The following is a 22,929-nucleotide window of genomic DNA, read 5'->3' on the forward strand; positions in this document are numbered from 1 at the left end:
GAAACGGCAACAGAAACAGCAACAAAAACAGCAAAAGCAACAGCAACAGCAACAGCAACATAAATATCAACGGAAAACTCAACTTTAATGACAAAGCAAACCATTCAGAGCAACTCTCCAGGGTCGGGCTAAAACATCAGCCAACAACTAGATAAACAAAACGAGCACCGTACATGTGGATATCCTGTAAAATATAAATCTACAAAAGTTACATATTTAGCTTACAACTTTCCAGCTTTCCCTAAAAATCACCTTAATCAGCTTAGAAAGTATTCTCAAGTACTCTAATGACTGTAAATATTTTGTTTATGAAATGGAAACAAGATCCATCGCTTGACGATCATTGACAAGGTCTTGTAAAACGTACTAATAAGTTAACATTTTTATTTCCATATTTAAAACAAAATATAAAAAGTAAAACGCTTAATTCTAATGTCTTTAAATATTTCAATTCTTGTTTTTAGATCCTAATAGTATTATTTTCTAAATAATTGGTTTTAGATTTTTTTTTCTTGAATTACTTGGTTTTCAACAGAAAAAATATTGATTGAAGATATTTTATTGTAATATACGAATCGAAATGGTTAAATATACAGACTTAACCATTGTTATTTATATTAATGGTTTATAGCAATTTTTTAAGTGTTTTAAGTTTCAGGTACTCATATACAGCCTTTTCGACTACACCCCTTTTCGAGGGTATCAAGTCAACGAGTACAGCAACTTAACCATTGCCATGACAACCATTTGGTCAAGTGTCTCATTTTGTGTATGAGGCAAACAAGCTGGGACAAGCTGCATCGTCTTCCTTTCAACTTTTTGTCAATAAAAAAAAAAAAAACAGAACTTGAGCTGCAAAAACGTGCAGCCCCCTCCCGTAACCCTTTTTTTAAGGGAAGGGGGTGGGGGGCCCTATAGCAGCGATAACAAGTTCCACGCGAATGGATCCTGTCCAAGCGGAAATGAGTAAAACTGCGCCTCATCATAACAAGCCTCGGCAAAAAAAAACGAAAAGGCGAAGAAGAAATTGCAGTTCGCATTAAAAGGAAAAATATTGTAAGCAAAATGGTGGGGGGAGCTAGGAGGGTTAAGGGGGCCAGACGGGTTAAAGAGTTACCTGAAGTGGATATCAAATGGCCCTGCATTAAGCCATTAAACTAGGTTTAAAAATATGAACAATTATTTGTTGGTTTCTGTTTTAAGGAACATTGTTTACATATCAAAATTCAATTTACATATTAAACTAGTTGTAATTTAGTAAATAACAAAACAATTTTATTTATTGATTAAAATATTTGTCCCATAAAATACTTTTTTTAAAGATTAATTTAATTATTCTTTTAGAACGTGTATTTTTCAGTTTTAAATTTATTTGTTTGCGAGAATATGAACTTGAAATACTGGTTTTTAAGGCCTACAAAAAATAAACCTTGGCAATATAGGTAATGCAATATGGTTTAATATGAACATACAAGATAAAAGTTTTTCCCCCCAAATTTTTCTTTATTTTTCTCCATTTTTTTCCCCACTCCAAAACCCTTTTTTTTCAAGACATATATGAGATAGCATGTGGATGTGTCGCCATGAACTCGTATAATTCATGGCGGCTTAGTCGAACCGCATCGAATGGGGCAATAACCCGTCACATAGACACTTGGGATAATCTCGTACAAGATAATCAATTCTCCAGCTCGTAATTTGTCACTCGAACTCGGGCAGCCCGCAGACTGCTGGCAGCGCTTTAAACAGCTTATAAATACAAAAGAAATGAAACATGGTCGGCGTACAGTGCGTATGAGCAATAAATCTTTGGCGAATGCCAAAGGAAAAATCCAAAATAAGTAGGCAGTAGGCAAAGACAAAGGCAAAATGTGAAATGGTAAATGGCCAATGGGAAATGGGCGAGAGAGAGGTAGAAAGCACAAATCACAGACGGCAGCTGTGACAGAAATCAACTGCCAAGGCGAAGGCGAACTGTAGAAATTGGGGCCTGGGGAAAACTCGTTTCGTTTTCAGGCTGGAAAAAGTCCCTCCCTTTTAGAAAAAAAAAAAACTAGAAAAAAATAGAGAGAAAACCTGCAAGGGCAGGCTGCAGGTTGACGACTGTCACCTGCGAGTGTAAGTGTGCGAATTGCAGGCCACCGAAATGCAAAACCCAAGGACACCCAAGGTGGGCGGAAAAACCCAAGGCAAGCAAAGGACATCCAGCCATAAGTAGACAATGAGTTAAAAGCGAAAATCTAGCATCAAGGGGAAGGGGGACCTTTCCACCGATCCTAACCCGCAGATATATATGCGCACATATATCCTAGCCACAAAAACAACAACAAAAACACGAAAAACAGAGCGCAGAGAGCGCAAAAAAGTAGGCAACATTAAAGATGCCAGCGCAAGGACAAAGCTCAGCTGGTGGGCATTTCAGGGGGAGGAGGCTGGTGGCTGGGGGCGTGGTTTTGAGAAAAGTGGCCATAAAAAAAGGGCCCCAGAAATGTGTGCGGCTGAGAGCGATTGAAATGGCAGAAATGCGACTGCAAATCGCACATTTACACTTGTAAAAACATAAAGAGAATGGGTGTTTACTTTCGGAAATTGAAATTTAATAGGTAAAATATAATTCTCTTAAAGGAAATCAAATTGCAAATAATTTCTTTGAATAATTTTGGGTTAATTTTAAAAGAAAAGACCAACACATATAAAAATTTCACTAATCCATGGTCAGCATAAAATAGAAACTTGAATTTTGATGCACTTATTTGATTTTTAATACGCATATATAGAATTATGAATTTGCCATTTCTTTTTAATGTCGTCTTGTGTAATTAACTTTCGAAATCAGCCATGCTCGCAGTGTTGTAAATCATAAATATGCTTGGCAATTGATCAAATGCAGCATTTGTTTATGGGGGGCATGTATGACCATATATAAACGGATATCGGTACGAAAGAGTATATAGCTTTATGTGCGGGCGAGCCAATAATGCCGCTCAATTTGAGATGTTGATGCCCGATGATTATGTTGATGACGCAGCATCATTTAGAGCATCCACAGCCAGAGTGAGAGAGATTTCTGGCGGGGATCTCGGTGGCAACAGCAGTATTTGAGTGCCAGTTGTTGGGTGCAAGCTGCTGGGAGATTGTAGCGGGCGGGAGAAAGTGGGCGGGCCAACTAGAAATGCAAGGCACATTGTTAACCCCACTTCATTGAAAATGCTAATCGCACTCATTACACGAAATATGCATGTAATAATAGCTAAATCAGCAACAACCAGACAACGAGCGATGAGACAGAGACGGGTATGGCGGGCAAAACGGGATGGGGATTGCGCATGGAAAGAGACAGCTGCTGCTGCTGCTGCTGCTGCTGCTGCTGAGCATGCGAATGAGTAGCCTAGATGATAATAATGATGATGTTGATGTTGATGGGAATCAAATTGTTGCCTTAGCCTTTGTTATGCCTCTTCAGGCTTTTGACGAATACAATATAATAAAAGCCAGAAACATAACAAAAATGCAGGACGAACAATTTTCGGGGGGCTTCGTTTGAGTGACATTAAATAGTTTCAGTGTCGCTAGAATTTAAATTTAATATTTTACATTAATGTTCAATCGCAATTTAAGAAATGCTTAAAGCTGTTTAAGTTATAATTATGTAATATAAAACTGGTATTACGCTCTTAGGCAATAATAATGTGGTTCTAAAATACTTTAAATATAATCATTTTTAATCGACTTCTTCTCAGGCTGTGGTTCCATAACTTAGTCAGACTGCATAATTTAGTTATAACGACCATTATCCTCGCACGCTGCTCTGCATGATTAGGGGTTAAGGGTCAGGGGTCAGGGGCTCGAGCGCACCCCATTCTCATTTCTCTCTCTCCCTTTTTGTTTGGTTTTTTTATTCTGCCCCAAGCTCTTTGCAGACTTGACATGCCGCCCGCGCCGCCTAATGAGTGCCCATAATGAGCGACAAATGTGGTGTGGGTGGTGCAGGGAGATGGAGGGGTGGTCAGTGGGTGGCGGGTGGTGGTTGGTGGGTTGTTATTTGGGGGCCAAAGGCCGTGGCAGTGGCAACTATAACATGATGACGGGGCATATTGGGCGGACAGACAAACGGAAGTTGACGGCGAAAAATCGAATTTCTCTCGCGCTTTTTGGCCTAAGTCCCTTCATTTACCCTCGCTAGGGGTATTATATATTTATATATTAATAATATATTTATTATATATTATTTATATATTTAACTTGGGAAGATTTTAAAGATGGCAAGATGGTCAAATTATGGACTTATGAAGAATTTCAAACGCAATTTGGTACAAGTTCTGCAATAATAAAACTTACAAAAAAATTAGAAGAAGATTATGAACAATTTTAAATGTGTAACAACCTAGGAATCCATTTATTTGTATTTACATACCAACGAACACAAATCCATTTAAAAAATATAGATTTGACCCATATTTTTATACAACTGTAAATATAAAAAACTTTTTGACAAATGCAGACACATTAAAATGTATTATTTGATAAGAAACACTTTTAAATTGTCACACGTGTTCCAAACCCTTTTTTTGTTTAGTAAAAACCTAGAGTCGTTGGTAAGGTATTATGCAAAATAGGAAGCAAACAAATTTGTTACCTGGAATTAAGCCATATGCTGTAGGTAAATATAATTATTTTTAAGTCCAGTATACACACTGCTTCGATGTACAATAATGCAGTGCCTTTCGCTCTTGTCGTGCTGTCGCTTCTCTTTGCTTTTTGTTTTGTTTTTGTACATTTCGCCATGCATTTAATATGAAAAGACAACAGGCGAGGACAGGCAGGCCGGTCCTGGCAGGCAGGACGAAGGCTGGAAAGAGAGTGCAGAGGGTGCAGGGGGGGTTGCGAAAGAGAAGGAAGGACGAGGGCAGGACGATGGCGTTGCCTTGCCCTGTCAAACCATCAAGGCGCTGGCAAGGACAATGGGAAAAGTCTTAAACGCTGTCAACGTTGGCTTTTTCAAGCTTCAAGTGGCAGGACGAAAAGATTGCGAGTGCGAGTGCGACCGAATGACGCCCCTGGCACATTTTTTGGGAGACAAGCCCCCCTTCACCGCCTCTCTCTTTCCCTCCTGCATACTCAGTCGCCAGCGTGCGGCTGTTTAAATTGACACTTGGCATCTTTTGTTGCATCAAAAACGTGTCGTCCTCGAGCCAGCCATCCTGCCATGTCCTGCCACCTGGTTACCTGGTGCTGCCTCAGTCGCAACTGCAGGCGACCCTTAACCCTCTAATTAGGATTCACTCGATTCATTACCTCAAATTAGTATGCAAATTTCGACAAAGATTTACTCAAGAGCTTACAAAAATATAGCGAAGTGGTTTGAAAGTCAAATAATCTTATCTGGGAAAATATATTGTGTTAAGAAATTGCACATTGATTGACATTAGAACCTAGACATTTTAATTTTTAGCCCATTTTCAAAAATAATGATTGTCAACAAGTGATGGGAATTGTTAGGATTGGTCAAAAGCTGCACAAAATAAAAAGTTCCTTTTTTTTTAGTCAAAAATCTTGTTTCGAAAAACAAAAATCAGACGATGTGATAATTTGTGCGAACATTATTCTCTCATCAAACAAGGGTCAAATTATAAACACGATAACTGGAAAATTACAGATTTTTCACTTGGGTATTAAGAGGGTTAAATATTTGACGCTGTCAGGTGAGCAGAGTGGTGGGGGGAGGGGCGTGGTGTGGAGCAAGGACATGAGGGAAGGAGGTGGGAAGGTCATGCACACTCTTAAGACATTTTCTTAAATTACTTCCGAAAACCTTTTCACGCCCCCGCTGAATTGCTCATTCATGCCACTCCCACACTTGGCAGCCCCCTTTCACATATTTCCACATTCCACATTACCTCTCCCCTCCCTTTTTAACATTTTTCCCACGTTTTCCACCTTCACCCCTCTTTCATTTCGTTCAAGTGGCGACTTAAAGTCGCCCTAATTGAATTGCGCAATAATGTAGCAACTTTTCGGGGGCACTGAAATGTTGCTGTTTTAATTTGCCATTATTTCGGAGCACATTTTTCAATGCATATCATTTGGGTAATTTTTAACCATTTGCAGGTATTGCGTAGAGTTGACAAAATTACGGATCTACAATAATTATTTATAAATTCTGATTAAGAATCTTCATTGTATAACTTAACTTGTATTTCTTAAGCAAGGTTAACGGACTTAATGTCTATAGTTCTTCAAAGTATTTAATATTAATTTAAGCTCTTTTTGGTATTTCTTAACCAACAAATTTCTTAAATAGTAGAAAACATCACAAAATTCCCTACAGTCTATGCGACATTGTGTGGCATCAATGTCATGTCACGTTTATTTATTCTAAGCATCGCCTGACAACTTTGTTTGTCGGAGATAAATCAAGTTCAAAGGGGACAGCAGGAAATTTCAAGGACAATATATTGATTTTTATCGGCTACCATTTTAATTTAAAACTTAACTTATGAGTGAGATGCGCAGATCAATCCTTTGAACTGTATTGAATTGTTTTAAGCAAAAAAAAAAGTAAAGGGCAGGAAGTAAAAACAATATGTTTTTGTAATTAATCTAGTCCTTTTTTCTACAATTAATTCAACACAAGTCCAAAACAATAAACAACTGAAGACAAATAGTCTCAAATATTTAATTAAAAATACAAGTTATGACTTCAGATTTCCCAGTACAAAACAGGGCAAATTAAAACGCATTTAGAGGGACTTAAGAATTGAAGCAAGGAAATCGCTCAGCCACTCAAAGGACTTTTAAGATTATCCCAGCCCAAAAGAAAAGGGGACACTCGGTCGTCAAGTCTCTGGCAGAGTTATTAATTAAATTAACAGACCCAAACGAGGCTCCGGCCAAGAACAAAAACATTCGGCGAAGAAGCCCTCGGATACCTTTAGATCCGGGGTAAATGAATTACGCTAAATTAGCAATTAAAATTCACAAAATGTTTGCGGGCCAAGACTCAAAAAAAATTCTTCATTTTCATATATATATACATATATACATTTCAAACAATTCAATTTGGGTCAGCGGCAAGAACGGAAAATTATAATTAAAATCAATTTGCATAAACAGAAAAATAAGGAAAGTCCTGAGAGGGAAATTTATTTGGGATTTGCTGCTGGGACTGAAAACTTTATTGTTATTCGGACAGGAAGCGGATGAACTGGGCTAAGAAAATGTGCAAAAAAACTTGAAAGTCTTAGAGCCTAATAAATCACAAGCAAATTTTCTTATGTCCTCTTGTTTTTTGTTTAAGCTTCAAAGGGTAAATTATTATATGTTTAGGTGTAACACGAAAACTTTAGGGCAGTCGGGGTCTCTTTTAAATGTCATGAGAAGGGTTCTTTAGAAACTTAAAGTCTCCTGAAAATTAAAAAAAAAGCATGTTGTGTTTTAAAAAGCCTAGTTTTAAAATGAAAAATATATTCCCCTGATAGACTTAAAAAATGCCTACACATATATAACATTGCCCAAACGAAATAAAAGAAATTTTTGTTTTTAATGAAAGCACTAATTAAATGTGTCCTTTCTTTTAGGACTCTCTCTATCCACCGCTCCCCCCTTTTCACTCTCCGCGGAATCAAGAACAAATGGAGGAGGAAGCGCTGGAATGAAACGATGTGAAACAAAAGGACAACGAGGACAACAAGGAGCAAAACAAGGGCCAAATTGAGAGGAGGCCACCAGAGAAAAAAAAAACACATACATTTGAAGAATTTTAATCGAAAACTGCCAAGAAACAAATATATTTACAAATATATTTATATACCTAGTTAACCAAAACGTACATTTCTACATTAAAATATACATATACATATATATATATATAAATATATATATATATATATATATATATATATATATAGAAAGAAATATGTTATATTTACTATGAAATCGAGGGACATGAAAGCGATACCCAGAATAATAATCGTTGTAAATAAATGCTGCCAATTCGATGACACTGCGACCTAAAACCGCAACTGAGATGCATAGAACGCACAACAGCAATAAGAGAAATCCACAACACATGAAGAAAAAGTTCACATTTCCCGCGACAGCTGCGCCTGCGCCTTGAAAAATAATAAATAGCAAAAATTGGAGCCGCCAGAAGAGCATTATATATATATATATAATATATATATATATATATATGTATATATATATATAGGGCAGATCCAGCAACGTACCACCACAGCACAGGCCAAAAAAGCGTGCAGAGGGAAATGAGATGAAGTGGTTTCAAGTGACCATAGATATGATTCTTGTGCTTTCATTTATATCAAGTAAGTGGCTCGTATTTATTAGCCTCGACCCAATCTTGTTTGGCCTACCCACTCTTGTAGAGCCCCAAACCCCAAACGCGAATCTCAGACCTAAACCTAAACCACCCCCTCCGCCATCCGAATCCCCTCGATTCGAGTGCCATTCAAACAAAGCCCGTCGACGGCAAGGACTCGCAACACAACGCAAAACAATCGCATGACATTCGCCCGACATCCTCTCAACACTCAAAACATTCTCCAAGTTCCGTCGGCTTTGGACCCCTCGAACCCCCCTAGAAACCCCCTCGAAACCGCCCCACCCCACACAATTCTGCGTATCCGTGTGTCCATTGAGGCGGTCGAGTGCTTTGAGTTAGTTAGGGGGGCGGAACCGGGAGGACAGGACTAACTTGCACTCAGAAAATAGTTGGCGTAATTTAAACCCAAATCAAAATGACAGCTTTGTTAAGCCGATGTTTAAACACCCTTGCAGCATCGAGTTTTAAAATGACTTAATAAGGTGTCTAAAAGTATGCATTGAAAAAAGAACGTTGTTTTTCGGAATAATTACCAAGGGACTTAACCGATGTTGCTGCCTACTTTTAGGGGCTTTTTTTTTAAATAAAGCCAAAATCCAAGTTAATTCCTTTTTTAAATAAAAGTCTCCTTCACTGCTTTGCTTACTGAAACAATAAACAAACTATTTTAAAGGTGTAATCAATCAACCTCTATGCTAAGTTATTTTTAATTAACCAATACTTTCAGTATTAATATATTTTTTCTTAAGATAAAACAAGAAAAAACCTCTATTATACGTTTCTCGGTTTTCCTAAGCTAAATATATCAATTAATTCATGATCACATTAAAAATATCAATACCTTTTAACCAACCAACTTCGATCATCAATTAAGATTTTTAAAAGGTGGTTTTTATAAATTGTATTAAAAGAAATAAACGAAACCTATTAATCATGCAAATAAATTATCGTTCTCAATAGACAACCTTTTTCCGGGTGTATTAGAGAAGTTGGAAGCCGGCGATTTCCAGACCGGGGTTAGCTGTTATTGTCTGTGCTAGGCTTTATTGCCAAAGCTTAATTTGGATTTTGGCAATTGCCGCAGAAAGAACACAAAACACACAGTGATGGCTATAGGAAAAAATGGAATAACAAATGAAACAAAAATAAAAATCACTCGATGGAAACGATTGGGAATTGGAATTAATGCCACCATATGAAATCTGTAGTCGAAAACATATTTTACCCTCTGTTTGAATTTGGCTTTTCTATTATTTAATACAAAATGAAAAGAAAACTGACTGTTTTGCAATCCATAATATTATTACATTTCTAGCAGAACCTAAAATGAAGTAAATATAATCAAAACTAGCTGTTATTTAATTCAACAATTTATCCTGCAGAAGCTTATTCGATTTGGTATTCTGACCTTTGAATACAATCACTCTTTTCTTATTGTGATATACGTATATACCTAAACTGTGCGTTTTCCACTATTTTTGCGAAGGTCGAATGGTGAATTTGAAGCGAGGGTTACCCCGGCATTTAGTTGGCTTGAAATGGAAAGTGGCGAGAACGTTGGCTGACGGGATGAGTTGGCTAATGCAGCCGAAAAAGGACGAAGGACAATGGTCCGGCTGCCCCTTCGTTTTCAGCTCTGGCTGGCTTCGGTTTTTTGGTCTCAGTTTCAGATTCAGTTTCAGTTTTAGTTCTATTTGGCGTCCGCAAAATGAGGCCGCAGCTTTGTATCTGTATCTGTGCCCCCTATCTGTATATGTATCTGAATCAATGTCTGCGGATCAGTATGTGTGTCTGCGTGTCTGTGTGTGTGTGTATGTGTGAGTGTGGCTGCATAGCCGAAACTAGCACAAGGCAGCCACACCCACAATCAAAGCAGCTTCCCCCGCTTCTTGGCCACCAACGCATTGATTGCGAACTGAGCCTGCCTTTTTCCCATAGACTTCTTTTATTTTCTCCCCTATTTTTCGTATTTTTTTTCCACCCACTCCACTAGTGAGCTGGGCAACGCCTTTGTGCGTGTTTTTCCGATTTGATTTTCCATTTTTTATGCGCGTCGCGACGCGACGCGTCACCAAGGCCAGCCAGGCAGCATTTAGTGGTCCTCCCACCATGTATTCACTGTATTCACTTTCACTCCTTGCTTGAAAATCGATCTGGAGGCTTTCAAAGAAATCGTTCGCTTTGCCACACCAATTTGGTGGCATTTTCAAGCACCACTGATCCTTGACAGAAACATATGTGCTGGGCGACAAATATTTGTAAAATAAAATAAATTGAACTCACATTAATCACCATTCAAACGTACTCGTACTATTCGTAGTAATTTTGTGTTACGGCATATGTTCAATGATAAAAAAAACATTTGTGTCAAGTTTATTTTATTTAAATATCTTATAGATGAACAAAAGTAAATCTGGTTTAATTTAAACTTAAATAGTTGGTGTTGCTATCATCGCTTTCAAAAGGCAATATAATATTGTTTTTAATATTATTGATCCCAAATATCACAGAACGAATTGAAGTTGCAATTTTTATTAAAATAAAGCCATCAAAACATTTTGTTAATAATAGGGAAAATTAGTTTGACAATAGGAAAACAAATATATATCTGAATGTACAACAATAAAGAACTAACTAGTTATATGCCATGACTTATGATGCCAATTTATTTTTGAAAATACATTTAAAAATAAAATCAGCTTGAAAGTTTGCGGCTTTGCAAAATAAGTACCATATTTTTGTAGGACAATTAGGACTACTTACCATGTCGCAAACATTTTATGGACCAACAAGAACAAACAAAAAGAAATTATAGATGGAATAAAGGCGAAGTACAAAATAAGCACTGCGAGGGTAAACATAAATCTCGAAATTTGTTTTGAGGCGCTCACTCTCGTTCTTTTACTCCTATTCTTTTATTCATTCTTAAACAAGCATTGAATTTCTTTCGATTTAAAAAAGCCATAAATTGCGCTCGAAATGCTTCCTGACTGTCTGCAGACTGGCCTTAGGGCCGTTCCGAAGGAGTCTCGGTGTGGGGATCGTCGGGAAGAGCCCGAGAAACCCCCGAAACCGGCCAAAAACCCTCGCAATACCCCCGAAAAACCAAAAATACCAGGCAAAACCGAATCAGAAAGCAGCGCAACACAATTTTTCATGTCATCATTTTTCGGGGGGCCAAGGCAGCGGGCAAACATAAATATAAATGGCAGTAAAGCACGCCCGAGCGAGACGGTATTATCTGGGTGCGAAAGAGAGGGAGATTTAGGGAGTGAGAGAGAGAGAGAGAGAGAGAGAGAGAGAGAGAGAGAGAGAGAGAGAGAGAGTAACAAACACACATATGCAATGGCTTCTGCAAATGGCTGCTAATGCAGCTGCATCAGCCGAAGACGAAGAAGCAGCCACGCTCCAGTTTCCGCTTTGTGGCCATTAAACGGGCCACACACACCGAAAAATATATGTTAAAAATAAGTAAATAGTCCAAATGCACACTGAACTACTTTAGAATAAAACATTAGGGATTTTAAAGCACTTAACAAACGTCCCTTTTAAGTATGCTACAGTAAATTTTAGATGGAAAATTCCGCTGGATAAACAGCCAAAGATAAAGTAAAATTTACCCCGCTGACTTATAACACTGATACCAAGCATACCAAATTTTTATAATTTTTGAAAGTCTTACTTCGGCATTTAAATAACAAATTTTGGATCACTAAAGTATTAAAATCTAAAAATCCGAAAAGTAAATTTTGCACATAAATTACTTAGCTTTCTTTGTGTACTTCTTTCACTAAAAAACCAATTTTTTCATGTGTGTTTTCTCTCAGTGCAGAAGAAGTCTTACCAAGAGAGTGCATCTAACGCCCTCCTTATTTTTATTAGTATCAAACGACATTCGACGTCAAGGCAGCACATTTCCACTGCTCCCATTGCCCCTTCAATCCACCACTTATTCCACGACTACTTATTGCAATCGGTGGGTCAAAGAGCAAACTATAACTTTGCGGCACATATAACACACAAAATGTGTGCTGACCTCCAACAATATACTTCATTGGGTTGATAAATTCATTGCATGTTTTATAAAGCATTTCGCAAACGATGTACAATAAATTGCACTTTTAGTTTGTTTGCGTCCATGAAGATTTTATTTACACGGTGTGGAATTCAAAGTAATGAGTTGAACATAAAGGGAAAAGTTATATACGAAAACTGAACGTTGAAAACCAAAATAGATTTTAGCTTTGATGGTCGGCAGTTTCTTTTGATTTTCTTTAATATTTTTATCCCTTTCTGTTGCAAAAACAATATGTATTTAAAGGATATCAAATTTTTTTGAAATTACACAATTACAACTTAAGCAAAAATTAAAGATTCAAAAATAAATTAATGATAATTAAAATGTAACATTTTTCCTGCATCTTAACAAATTGTTTATATCTAAAATTATATTTCTTTATGCTTCAAATAGAGAGTATTTAAATTTCGATATTGTCCGTCTGTTAGCAATATAGCTTCGTATAATTTTTCACTTCCAACCACTTTATCTGCTGGGATACTAATGTCCTCCAACGCCCATTATCCCCTTGCCCCCTTTTGAAACCCCCCCCCCACGGGTCCATCGCTAATGCAATTGCCACGCCCCTGCGGCTGCACTTACGTGGCGCTAATATAGAAAAGTGAAGTGCCACCGACAACGTTGACGATGGAAACGATGACGACAACTACAACTACAAAAACAGCTACCAAAACAAGTACAGCAACAACTATAACAACAACGAAGGTTCTTGCAAAAATGGGGCGTGTCGACGCCCTACTCGAATCGCTATCCACTGAGAGAAAATAACTGATCTTCCGCTCAAAAATGGTTTAAATTTATTTTCAGGTCTAAAAGGTTTTTAAATCATTTTAAACATGTTTACAGAATTCTTTTAATATAGCCTTTTTTGTTATATAATGATGAATTAATTCAATAAACGAACAATACCTCAATTATTTATGCTTAATGTATAAAACATAAATCTTATATTTTAATTTCTGAAATTTAGTTAGTTTTACAGCAAACGTTTGTTTACGTTGTCTTAAAATTTGAAATTGCCTAAAATTTCTTCTTTCTTATAGTAACATATGACTTTTTATGTCAGCTTGTAAACTCTATATTTTTTATGGAAATCTTAGTTTTTTCTCTCAATGCATATTAGTAAGCGAGTGAGCTGCAGAACGCCCACTTTTTGCTGAGGCAGTGCGGCAAAATCACTGCAGCAGCAACGGGAGAAGTGGCAGTTGTGAAAACAGGAGCGTTTGGCTTGTCGTCGTCACCATGGCCACGGCGTCCATCGTTTGTCCTTCGTTCGACGTCTGGGTTGCTGGGTTGCTGGGCTGCTAGTTTGCAGCCACCACAAGCGACGTGCAATAACGACTAGGAATTCGAGAATCCGAGAACCCAAGAACCCAAGAGTCTGCCAGGGGACCGTTTGGGAGTGGGAGTGAGAGTGGAAGCGGGAGCGGGAATTTGGGTCACCATCCTCAACGGTGACTGCAATTTTTTGGCATGATTCATGACCGCACCATGGCAATGTCGTTCTCGTCGTCTACGCGCGACTTAACACACACAAAAAGTGCCACAGACACATGCACTGAAGACACTGAGAGAAACTGTGTGATTGCAAGCTGTTGTTTTGCTTATATATATGAGAGAAACCATCACAAAATTCACTTAAGTTTTGAGTTCACTTTTAAAGTATGCAGTAAAAAAAATAACAACGTCTTTCGATATGAATCCAATGCACTTCTGGAATATATAGTTGCAAACTTCTAGACACCATCATAAATGATTTTAAAATTCTGGAGATTTCTAACGTAATGTAACGTTAAAATAAGGTCTGAAAAATAACTTTGACAAAAAATTTTAAAACATCAGTGACCCTTGTTTCGCAGTGTGCCAGCTGAAGTGGGGTCTGGGGAGAGACAGACGGTCGTAAGCCTGCGGCAGCTTTCGGTCGGTCAGTGTGTTTGGGTGCTTGCCACAATTGGCGTCCAGCCAGTTGCGAAGGAGTAAAGGAGTTGACGTTGTAGAGAGAGTTGCTCAAACAACGATAATTCCGTGTCGCACACGACATTCAAACTTCAACCCACTCGACACCACCTGCCACCTTATATTCCAGTTTATCCCAGAATCCTGTGACATAAATCTCTTTGAGACCAGATCAACTCTAATGATTTTTCATACATTATGCAACTATTTTTTATTATTTACCTATATTAAGAATGATTTTATCATCGCAAGAGCTGTTATAATAAATCAAACGTTAAAATGTATATAAACTATAACACCTCTTTAGGATCATGAAATCATATAAATAGCATTAGATAGCTTACATTTATTTTAGTCGAATAAAATATATTGGTAAACGTAAATGATTCTACAGATGCTAGATGCCATTTCTTCTATTAAATTTATTTTAATCTAGACCAAATTAAATTCAAGACACGTCTGAATTTGGGAAATAAAGCGATGGAAACTAAAGTGCATCAATAAAGCAAATAGTATTGATTGCTTATCAGTCGACGATTATCAAACTCCATTCTCCGTTCGTTTATCCTTTGTTTATCGCTCTGGTTATTGACTAAAAGTATTGCATTACCCGCCCTCTTGCCACATCGCCCATCGGTTTATATCATTTGCAATTTATTGAAATTGCTTGAAGCCAGCGGACTTGACTCGGGACGTTTTTCCATTTTTCCGCTTTTCCACTTTCCCATTTTCCCTATTTTTCTTTCTTATTTTTCTGTGCAGATTTTGCATCGTAAATTCGCCACGTGCTGCCATTGTCTGGAGCTCCCTACTCCTCCCTCTGCACTTCTCTTTGGCTTCTATTGTTATTGAAAATTGATGAACACTTTTGTACATACTTCGATACTTATATATATATCGGAAGAGATTAGCGGATCGGGGGTCTGCTGCGAAAATTATTGCCAACTGCATCCTTAGGCTGTAAATCAAGCGAAAATCAAAATCGCCAGCGAACAAAAAAAATGGTTAAACTTTTCCAACTGCCAAAGAGGCTGGCAAAAACGCAAAGCAGAAAACTGCAAAAACCAGCTGGATTTGCATTTCGCCAGAGAAATTTTCTTGCCTACTTGTCTCATTGAAATGCGATCACACTTTCACGGTCGAAATTTAAATAGACATTCGACGGTGCTGCAAAATTCGTGGAAAAGTAGGTGTCACAAAGGTGAGAGGCTCAGAAAAGTCGCCAGAGATTATGGCCTGAGTTCATGAATAATTCATGGTAAGCGTTATTGGTGGACTTTCTGCCTTGTTCACAGCAAACTTAAAGTTTTTCAACATCGATAAATAATTAGGTGACTAATATACGGGCCGCAAAGTTTGGCTACATTCACATCTACCAATGATAACTATTCAGCTTAGCGTAGTTTAATGGAAATCAATATTTTAAAAGTTAAGCTTATTTTCAAGTTTTTGTCAATCTTTTCGTAATATGTTCAATGAAAAGTTTTTTATATACCAGCCATCCCCGGTGGAATTACAAAACTAACATAAGGGTGATGTATTATGTTTTTTTTAAATTAAACGTTTTTTGAAAAACAAAATTGTTTCTGAAGAGTCTTTTTGTTGTAACTTTGCCAAAAAAAGACCCAAAGTCAAAAGAGATGCTATTTTGTTTAGCTGGCAACTTATGCCATCCATCCCTGATCGATTGAAAACAACTAATTTAGTTTTGACAAAAAAACCGAATTTGAAAAACGTTTTTTTAAAAATTTATTTTTGTCCAGATTTCTGACTTTTTTGTAAGGGGGTACATCATCATTTTTTACAGAAAATTGAAAATCTGAAAACATTTTAACTGTGAATGCCATTTGATTGGAAATTTTATTACGAATTCAACGGTGTATGACATTCCAACATTTGACCATTATTTCCCAGGGTTTTGACACAAAAACCAAGTTTTTAATGGGTTTTTGGGGTTTTCGGCGATTTTTTAAACAACATTTTTTCTGAATTTTTGTTGTAACTTTGCCAAAATAAGACCCAAAGTCAAAAGAGTTGCTATTTTGAACAGCTGACAACCTATGCCATCCATCCCTGATCGATTGAAAACAATTAATTTAGTTTTGACAAAAAACCGAATTTTGAAAAACGTTTTTTTAAAAATTTATTTTTGTCCAGATTTCTGACTTTTTTGTAAGGGGGTACATCATCATTTTTTACAGAAATTTGAAAATCTGAAAAAATTTTAACTGTTAATGCCATTTGATTGGAAATTTTATTACGAGTTCAACGGTGTATGACATTCCAACATTTGACCATTATTTCCCAGGGTTTTGACGCAAAAACCAAGTTTTTAATATGTTTTTTAGTGTTTTTGGCGGTTTTTTAAACAAAATTGTTTCTGAAGAGTCTTTTTGTTGTAACTTTGCCAAAAAAAGACCCAAAGTCAAAAGAGATGCTATTTTGTTTAGCTGGCAACTTATGCCATCCATCCCTGATCGATTGAAAACAACTAATTTAGTTTTGACAAAAAAACCGAATTTTGAAAAACGTTTTTTTAAAAATTTATTTTTGTCCAGATTTCTGACTTTTTTGTAAGGGGGTACATCATCATTTTTTACAGAAAATTGAAAATCTGAAAAAATTTTAACTGTGAATGCCATTTGATTGGAAATTTTATTACGAATTCAACGGTGTATGACATTCCAACATTTGACCATTATTTCCCAGGGTTTTGACGCAAAAACCAAGTTTTTAATGTGTTTTTAGGGTTTTTGGCGATTTTTTAAACATAATTATTTCTGAAGAGTCTTTTTGTAGTAACTTTTTTAAAATAAGACCCAAAGTCAAAAGAGATGCTGTTTTGTTCAGCTGGCAACCTATGCCATCCATCGCTGATCGATAGAAAACAATTAATTTAGTTTTGACAAAAACCGAATTTTGAAAAACGTTTTTTTTTAAATTTATTTTTGTCCAGATTTCTGACTTTTTTGTAAGGGGGTACATCATCATTTTTTACAGAAATTTGAAAATCTGAAAAAATTTTAACTGTTAATGCCATTTGATTGGAAATTTTATTACGAGTTCAACGGTGTATGACATTCCAACATTTGACCATTATTTCCCAGGGTTTTGACGCAAAAACCAAGTTTTTAATGTGTTTTTTGGGGTTTTTGGCGATTTTTTAAACAAAATTATTTCTGAAGAGTCTTTTTGTTGTAACTTTGTTAAAATAAGACCCAAAGTCAAAAGAGATGCTATTTTGTTCAGCTGGCAACCTATGCCATCCATCGCTGATCGATAGAAAACAATTAATTTAGTTTTGACAAAAAACCCGAATTTTGAAAAACGTTTTTTTAAAAATTTATTTTTGTCCAGATTTCTGACTTTTTTGTAAGGGGGTACATCATCATTTTTTACAGAAATTTGAAAATCTGAAAAAATTTTAACTGTTAATGCCATTTGATTGGAAATTTTATTACGAGTTCAACGGTGTATGACATTCCAACATTTGACCATTATTTCCCAGGGTTTTGACGCAAAAACCAAGTTTTTAATATGTTTTTTAGTGTTTTTGGCGGTTTTTTAAACAAAATTATTTCTGAAGAGTCTTTTTGTAGTAACTTTGTTAAAATAAGACCCAAAGTCAAAGGAGATGCTATTTTGTTCAGCTGGCAACCTATGCCAACCATCCCTGATCGATTGAAAACAATTAATTTAATTTTGACAAAAAACCAAATTTTGAAAAACGTTTTTTTAAAAATTTATTTTTGTCCAGATTTCTGACTTTTTTGTAAGGGGGTACATCATCATTTTTTACAGAAATTTTAAAATCTGAAAAAATGTTAACTGTGAATGCCATTCGATTGGAAATTTTATTACGAGTTCAACGGTGTATGACATTCCAACATTTGACCATTATTTCCCAGGGTTTTGACGCAAAAACCAAGTTTTTAATATGTTTTTTAGTGTTTTTGGCGGTTTTTTAAACAAAATTGTTTCTGAAGAGTCTTTTTGTTGTAACTTTGCCAAAAAAAGACCCAAAGTCAAAAGAGATGCTATTTTGTTTAGCTGGCAACTTATGCCATCCATCCCTGATCGATTGAAAACAACTAATTTAGTTTTGACAAAAAAACCGAATTTTGAAAAACGTTTTTTTAAAAATTTATTTTTGTCCAGATTTCTGACTTTTTTGTAAGGGGGTACATCATCATTTTTTACAGAAAATTGAAAATCTGAAAAAATTTTAACTGTGAATGCCATTTGATTGGAAATTTTATTACGAATTCAACGGTGTATGACATTCCAACATTTGACCATTATTTCCCAGGGTTTTGACGCAAAAACCAAGTTTTTAATGTGTTTTTAGGGTTTTTGGCGATTTTTTAAACATAATTATTTCTGAAGAGTCTTTTTGTAGTAACTTTTTTAAAATAAGACCCAAAGTCAAAAGAGATGCTGTTTTGTTCAGCTGGCAACCTATGCCATCCATCGCTGATCGATAGAAAACAATTAATTTAGTTTTGACAAAAACCGAATTTTGAAAAACGTTTTTTTTTAAATTTATTTTTGTCCAGATTTCTGACTTTTTTGTAAGGGGGTACATCATCATTTTTACAGAAATTTGAAAATCTGAAAAAATTTTAACTGTTAATGCCATTTGATTGGAAATTTTATTACGAGTTCAACGGTGTATGACATTCCAACATTTGACCATTATTTCCCAGGGTTTTGACGCAAAAACCAAGTTTTTAATGTGTTTTTTGGGGTTTTTGGCGATTTTTTAAACAAAATTATTTCTGAAGAGTCTTTTTGTTGTAACTTTGTTAAAATAAGACCCAAAGTCAAAAGAGATGCTATTTTGTTCAGCTGGCAACCTATGCCATCCATCGCTGATCGATAGAAAACAATTAATTTAGTTTTGACAAAAAACCCGAATTTTGAAAAACGTTTTTTTAAAAATTTATTTTTGTCCAGATTTCTGACTTTTTTGTAAGGGGGTACATCATCATTTTTTACAGAAATTTGAAAATCTGAAAAAATTTTAACTGTTAATGCCATTTGATTGGAAATTTTATTACGAGTTCAACGGTGTATGACATTCCAACATTTGACCATTATTTCCCAGGGTTTTGACGCAAAAACCAAGTTTTAATATGTTTTTTAGTGTTTTTGGCGGTTTTTTAAACAAAATTATTTCTGAAGAGTCTTTTTGTAGTAACTTTGTTAAAATAAGACCCAAAGTCAAAGGAGATGCTATTTTGTTCAGCTGGCAACCTATGCCAACCATCCCTGATCGATTGAAAACAATTAATTTAATTTTGACAAAAAACCAAATTTTGAAAAACGTTTTTTTAAAAATTTATTTTTGTCCAGATAAATTTATTTTTGTCCAGATTTCTGACTTTTTTGTAAGGGGGTACATCATCATTTTTTACAGAAATTTTAAAATCTGAAAAAATGTTAACTGTGAATGCCATTCGATTGGAAATTTTATTACGAGTTCAACGGTGTATGACATTCCAACATTTGACCATTATTTCCCAGGCTTTTGACGCAAAAACCAAGTTTTTAATGTGTTTTTAGGGTTTTTGGCGATTTTTTAAACAAAATTATTTCTGAAGAGTCTTTTTGTTGTAACTTTGTTAAAATAAGACCCAAAGTCAAAAGAGATGCTATTTTGTTCAGCTGGCAACCTATGCCATCCATCGCTGATCGAATGAAAACAATTAATTTAGTTTTGACAAAAAAACCGAATTTTGAAATACGTTTTTTTTTAAATTTATTTTTGTTCAGATTTCTGACTTTTTTGTAAGGGGGTACATCATCATTTTTTACAGAAATTTGAAAATCTGAAAAAATTTTAACTGTGAATGCCATTTGATTGGAAATTTTATTACGAGTTCAACGGTGTATGACATTCCAACATTTGACCATTATTTCCCATGCTTTTGACGCAAAAACCAAGATGCTATTTTGTTCAGCTGGCAACCTATGCCATCCATCCCTGATCGATTGAAAACAATTAATTTAGTTTTGACAAAAAAACCGAATTGACTGTGAATGCCATTCGGTTGGAAATTTTATGAGGATTGGTGACATTCCAAATTTTAAACATTATTTCACAGGGTTTTGATAAAAAACCCAATTTTTAACAGAGTTTTTTTTTTGTTTCTTGGAGATTGATAAAAAAAAACTAATAAGAAGCACAGCCATTAGAGTGACTGTACAAAAACTTTCAATTAAATAAAGCCTTAAAGGGCCTTTTATTAATTGGAGACTGAACAATATTGAACAAATCTGGGAATTGAGAATTTCTAATTGAACAGAGTGATGCATGCGAACCCCTGGAGGACGAAACTTTGGCACTCTCGCAGGGCTTATCGATCGCAGTGCCCATCGGCGAGTGCACATCTCCAAGTGCAACTTTGGACTTGGCCTGCTGGTGTTGGTGTTGCTGTTGCTGTTGGTGTTGCTGTTGGTGTTCCAGAGTCCCAGAGTCCCAGTGTCCTGGCTGTGGGCCTGATTCGCCTCCTGCTTGCTGCTGCCTTTGCAAGCACAAAAAGCCGTTGAAAAGTTTTTAGCTCTTAAGTACACTTGCCCTTTGCCACCAGGCACACTCAACTCCCCCTCGTCACCCCCTCGTCACCCCGTTGTCACCCATCATCCCCTGTGTGTGGGCCTTAATAAAGTTTTCAAATGCATGATTGATGATGTTGCCTCTTGCCGGCAACATGAAAGTTTTTGATGGCATTCTGTAAACGAGTCGCGTCCGCGAACGCGGCGCTAATTGTTGTTTTGCGAAATGCGCCAAATGTAATTACACAAATGAGAATGCAGATCGGGTTGGCAAAAGCCAAAAAAAAAAAATGTCTATTGGGGGTGCACCCCCAATGTGTTGACAAAATTTTGATTGGAGATTTTCGGGAGGCAGGAGCGGGGAAATGCTCATTTAATAGATAATGCCCGTGATTGATGTCGCAGGCCTTAACCCCATTTGATGGGCATAACATGGGAATGCGGATGTAGATGGTAATGGTGACGTGCCATAGAGATTGGATTAGCGATCCAACGGAGACTGATTACCGGCCGACACAGACAATGACGATAATTTGGATACATAGTCGTTTGTTGACACAAAGTTAATTGGGACTGACATGTACGAGATGTCAATCGATTTACTTGATTTCGCTCTCGATTATGACGATAAATAAATGATACGACACAAAATGTAAATGAAAGCCACAATTTCTTGCCCCCTAGCTATTGTTCTTGTTGCTTTGCATTTTGACATGATAATCACAAATATTCGTTTTTTTCTGTCCAATTTTGGTGATTTGGATTTATTTGGTAATATAAATTATATTCAAATTTGTTGCTTGTTTTCTTATTCAAATTTTCAATTTTTAGAATTTTTCTTAGAAAGCTATAAACGATTGTTCGTGAGTGTTATATTTTATGTTCAACCACTATTAGACATCTTTTGTATATATGTATTTTGAAATAGCTTAATGTTTTTGTCAGTCCCTTTTCGAACTAATTTGACTTAGGTTGGTCAATATATATCCCTTGCTTGTGTGTGGCACTCACCGCCTGGTTAAGAAGTGGGCGTGGCACTGCCCAAATGCCGTTTGGCCGAGAATTAGGTTAGTTGGCTCTTTGACTTGGAAGGTTAGTGGGTGGTGGGTGGTGGATGGTGGGGATGGACGGAAGCGAGTGTTTTGATAAATGAAGTTGTTGTCGCTATTTCAGTTTCAGTTGCAGTTCCAGTTGCAGTTTCCATTTTCCCCCAGTTGTCTGCACTTTCCTGGCCGACATTAATGTTGGCCGGTTTGCCAAATGAGCCTGGAGGGTGGTGAAAAATGACCAGGATGAGGCGGCGGACACTTGAGAATTTTTAAGCTGCGACAAAAGAATTTTCGCAAGGCATGGCAAGGAAGTATGACAACAAACCGCAACACAAAAAAATAGAAAGAAAGGAACGAAAAAAATGGGGGAAAATAGGAAACCTGCAAAACGAGGCGAATAAGAAGGAGCACAACTGACTTTGGCGGAAATGGCAGAGCTTTCTTCTCTTTCTCTTTTCCATCATTTGTACTCGCATTTTTAATTTTTTTTTTTTTTGATTTTTCTTTTCTTCTTTTTTTGCTGCCATTGTCCTTCCTGCTGCAGCTGAAAATTGCATTTATCTTCAAGTTTGAGTTTCCGTCTTGGTTATTTATTTACTCACTTTTTTCGCCATTCGCAATTCTTTCAGTGACACACACACTCGTAGTGCCTGCCCACAAAGGGAAATACGAATTGCATGTTGCTAGCTCTTAGGCTGATTTTATGCAATTTGCTTTCAGCCGACATTTGAGAAGACAATCCCAGCTCGGAGTACTGTGCGTTGCAGGACTATAAGCCTAAACAAAAATGTAGTATACATCCACATGGAAATAAAATGCTTAATTAAGAAGAAAGCATATTGCCGTTTAAAGTGAAAAGTACAAAAGTTAACTTCATTCACTTTTACCTACTTCTTTTTTAAAAAGTATATATTGTTATGTAAAAACAAATGTTTAACACTTAATTT

At 36.3% G+C, this 22,929-nt stretch overlaps 1 protein-coding gene across 1 annotated transcript in view; it reads left to right on the plus strand.

The window, feature by feature from the left end:
• Positions 1-7,891: 7,891 nt before the first annotated feature.
• The window catches only part of LOC128260871 (acetylcholine receptor subunit alpha-like), a 70,230-nt gene continuing 55,192 nt past the window's right edge, over positions 7,892-22,929 (plus strand). Inside the window, exon 1 of the mRNA XM_052994172.1 lies at positions 7,892-8,324. Within this exon, the coding sequence (XP_052850132.1) occupies positions 8,270-8,324 (55 nt within the window). The 5' untranslated portion in view covers positions 7,892-8,269. The remainder of the gene's footprint in view (positions 8,325-22,929) is intronic.

The sequence above is a fragment of the Drosophila gunungcola genome, assembly GCF_025200985.1.
Source record: "Drosophila gunungcola strain Sukarami chromosome X unlocalized genomic scaffold, Dgunungcola_SK_2 000043F, whole genome shotgun sequence".
Lineage (NCBI taxonomy): Eukaryota > Metazoa > Arthropoda > Insecta > Diptera > Drosophilidae > Drosophila > Drosophila gunungcola.